Below are 3,720 nucleotides of genomic sequence, written 5' to 3' on the forward strand. Positions count from 1 at the left end.
AGAGAGAGAGAGAGAGAGAGAGAGAGAGAGAGAGAGAGAGAGAGAGATGGAGTTATCATTAAAGGCCTTTGGGCATTTCCGGTGACAGGGGACAACTTCCCCGCAATGAAGAATATGTACCTTTGGCGGGAAGAGCTTCTCATACACCTTTTTCCACAGCTCCATAGGTGAATGGGCCTGAAGCTTTCCAATGTCACTATCGGGAACAGGAGGAGACCCTAAAATTAAAGTTTACCCCAATTGACTACAAAGATTAAATTATTGTAAACTATTAATAAAGCAGATGCCACTTATTAAAGCACCAATCCTAGGTCACTTGTTTTCCATCTCCATATTACACACTATTACGTTTGTGCCTGCCTGGGTTGTTGTACTGGAAACAGGCAGCAAGACATAAGGGTGAGCTATACCTCTGACTTCCACACCCTGCACTGCTGTCTGCGCCCTGTCAACAGTAATTCCATGTTCACAATGGACATACACATGTACGCATGGTAAAGACTTCATACAGCAGCGGCACTCGTTCTATGTAAGACTGACCACTACCCAGAAGCTCATTACTAGTAGATAACAAACTGTCAGTATGTGTGGCTATGTTCTATAACCAGGAATAAATTCAAATATTAATTAGAACTGTAGGCAGCATATACATTGAAAACCCATTAAAGTATACTGAGTTCAATAGTATAGACTGGTAAAGTTTCTATACCACATATACATGTGTGTAAATGCAGAGTACCAGAGAGATGTATGAGGGATCCTACACACACACACACACACACACACACACTGATACATGCACACACACACTCACATACACACTCACACATACACACACACACACTCACACATGCACACACACATACACACTCACACATGCACACACACACTCACATACACACTGATACATGCACACACACACTCACACATACACACACATACACACACTCACATACACACTGATACATGCACACACACACACACTCACATACACACACTCACACATGCACACACATACACTCACATACACACTCACACATACACACACACACATACATACACACACACACACAAGATTCAACTTCCTTTTCCCCCTTGCAGTGCTGGAATTGTACCAAGGACCTCATTCATGCAAGACACTCTATCACAGAGCGACAGTCCCAGTCTCTTATTTTAATGAGTTATATATTTATAACTTGAATATTTAAATTAATATAAAAAATTGAAAGCTTTAGTCACTTTCCGGCAATTTTCAATCTATAACCTGAGGTTTTCGTCCTTTCTCACAGCTTTATTTTCCCCTCAAATGTTCAACTGTTAACCCTCAAGAGCTCCCTCACTCACCATCTTGGTGAGAAAGTATTGATTTGCTACTTGAGTTGTGTGTGTGTGTGTGTGTTTGTGTGTGTGTGTGTGTATCTAATACTGGTGTTGGGAACTAAACTTGGGTCCTCTGGAAGAGCAGCAAGTGCTCTTTATTGCTGAGCCATGTCTCAGTTCCAACTCTTAATTTTAAATGCAGAAATTAGCAAGCCCTTCTGGCCAACTATTCTCATAGACGAGAATCACCCCCCTCCCCCACATTATCTAAAAGCAAACACAGTGCTCCCCAGTGCTCCTGAGATTAAGCTGGCACTAATAAAAAAGATGCCAATCTGTCTCCACGGCCATTTGTTAGGCAACATCACTCCATTCCTTGTGTTCAAACTATATGCTCACTGCTAAGGGTCCCCACAGTTGAAGCCATGGCACCCTTAGCTCCGGAGAGTAAGAGCAGGAGGAAAGGCCTGCCTGCTACCACCCGAGAAATCAAATCACACCCAAGGGCCCAAAGGGCTTCACACAGAGAACAGCTCTCTTAGGAACAGAAGGGGCTTGACAACTGGACTATGGAATTTGTGAGTTTAGAAAACACACCCCAGTAGCTGAAGCAGACCATTCACTCTTGTTTACTTCCTGAAATTTTGAAAGAGGGTCTTGTTATGCAGCCCACTCTGTCTGGCTTTGAGTTTTAGGCAATCTCCCTGTGTCAGTCTTCCTAGTGCTAGGATTATAAGATACACCACCACACCTAACTGAAGAGTGGGTTTAGGATGGAGAATTAAGGATATCTAATGTTCTTAGTTCGTCCTACCACTTTGGTTTCACATATCCAATTAATCATAATGTGCTCCCGGGTTCCCTGACTACCCTAAACTCCCAGTCTCCTCTAAACTCAGGGAACTGGAATCTAAAGGTGCATTTTATTTATTTATTTATTTATTTATTTATTTATTTATTTATTTATTTATTTATGTAGAGTAGAGAGTGGTCTGTCTCCATGCAGTGCCCTGCCTTCTATCACAAATACATCAACGTGTTGTACACTTCATCAATTCTGAGGATATAAATAAACACGTATGAAATAACTATCACACAGTGAAGCCAGAAATGGTGGCTGTGCTGGAGACCAATGAGGCAGGAGGAGAAAATCAATAAGCAATTAAAAAAGATTAAGCAATATTAATAAGTTCACCAACCTATTTGACATAAAGAATCCAATCCTGCTGTGATAAACAGTGGTTTATTTTGATCCACACACATTGATTTGCTGTAAGGCAAAGAAAAAGATTCTAATTTAGTTCATCAATTGAATATGCTGTCATGCTCTAGTATAAATGCAAGGGCCACGTTTTATCTAGGTCACGGATGAAAGCATTGACCCAAATGGACCAATAACATTGGTTGTGACAGATTAGTACCATAGTAAATTCAAACCATGTGAAAGAACAAAGCCAGAGAAGACACATGCTAAGACTTCCAACTCCATTTAAAATTAATACAAGAAAGCCATCAGCACAGGAAAGTAGTAAGGTGGAGGGAGATATAGAAACCAGGGAAGAGGGAGAACTGATTGGAAAATATTTACCAATACCTCTTATCAATACCAAATGCCAACTGGTTGATAACACCACGCATCTTCAGTAACAGAGCTTCTGATTTGCTGGTAAACTTAGGAACAAACAGAAGATAAATTACACTCTGCTCTCTTACCCTCTAAGAGGAAAACCCAGCTCTGAACAAGCACAGATGGGCAGACACTTACAACTTCTTTTCCTCAAAATGCTTACATTTGAGTCGGCAAAACAGAGGCTGAATAAGGCAACTGGATAAGCTTGCCTCGGTGCCCAGACTCCATGAGAGCGAGCACGGTGTGGAAAGGACCGTTCAGCTCACCAATCATTTCGCCCATCTCAACAATCAGAATTTGTTTGTAGTATCTACATTTGTGTTTGCCTGAAACACCTGTGGTGTGTGTTAACATGAACATTCTCACTCTGTTCTAAAAGAAAAATCCCCCAAGCTAATTGGATTTCTTAGACAACCGGAGGCACATAGTAAAAGTTGCTGTGGCGGCTGCAGGCTGCAGGCGGGGCCAGTCACACTCGTGCTCCTTGAGCTGACTTTTTAGCTTCTTTTTTTAATTGCCTGCAAAGCCTGAAAGAAGGAGGAGGAGGAGGAGGAGGAAAAGGAGGAAGAGGAGGAAGAGGAGGAGGAAGAGGAGGAGGGAGAGGAGGAGGAAGAAGAGGAGGAGGAAGAAGAGGAGGAGGAAGAAGAGGAGGAGGAAGAAGAGGAGGAAGAAGAGGAGGAGGAAGAAGAGGAGGAGGAGGAAGAGGAGGAGGAAGAGGAGGAGGAAGAGGAGGAGGAAGAGGAGGAGGAGGAAGAGGAGGAGGAGGAAGA

At 42.5% G+C, this 3,720-nt stretch overlaps 1 protein-coding gene across 3 annotated transcripts in view; it reads right to left on the reverse strand.

The window, feature by feature from the left end:
- Window positions 1–3,720, reverse strand: part of Dync2li1 (dynein cytoplasmic 2 light intermediate chain 1) — a 32,123-nt gene that overhangs the window by 7,246 nt on the left and 21,157 nt on the right. For 2 of the 3 annotated variants that reach the window (XM_028765126.1, XM_028765127.1), the window contains exons 9-11: window positions 2,915–2,991; window positions 2,520–2,590; window positions 121–218 (exon numbers count right to left, since the gene is read on the reverse strand). In XM_028765126.1, coding sequence (XP_028620959.1) covers window positions 121–218; window positions 2,520–2,590; window positions 2,915–2,991 — 246 coding nt within the window. The remainder of the gene's footprint in view (window positions 1–120; window positions 219–2,519; window positions 2,591–2,914; window positions 2,992–3,720) is intronic. The other variant, XM_028765128.1, reaches the window with a different exon arrangement.

Source organism: Grammomys surdaster, unplaced genomic scaffold (genome assembly GCF_004785775.1).
Source record: "Grammomys surdaster isolate TR1022 unplaced genomic scaffold, NIH_TR_1.0 149, whole genome shotgun sequence".
Classification (NCBI taxonomy): Eukaryota; Metazoa; Chordata; class Mammalia; order Rodentia; family Muridae; genus Grammomys; species Grammomys surdaster.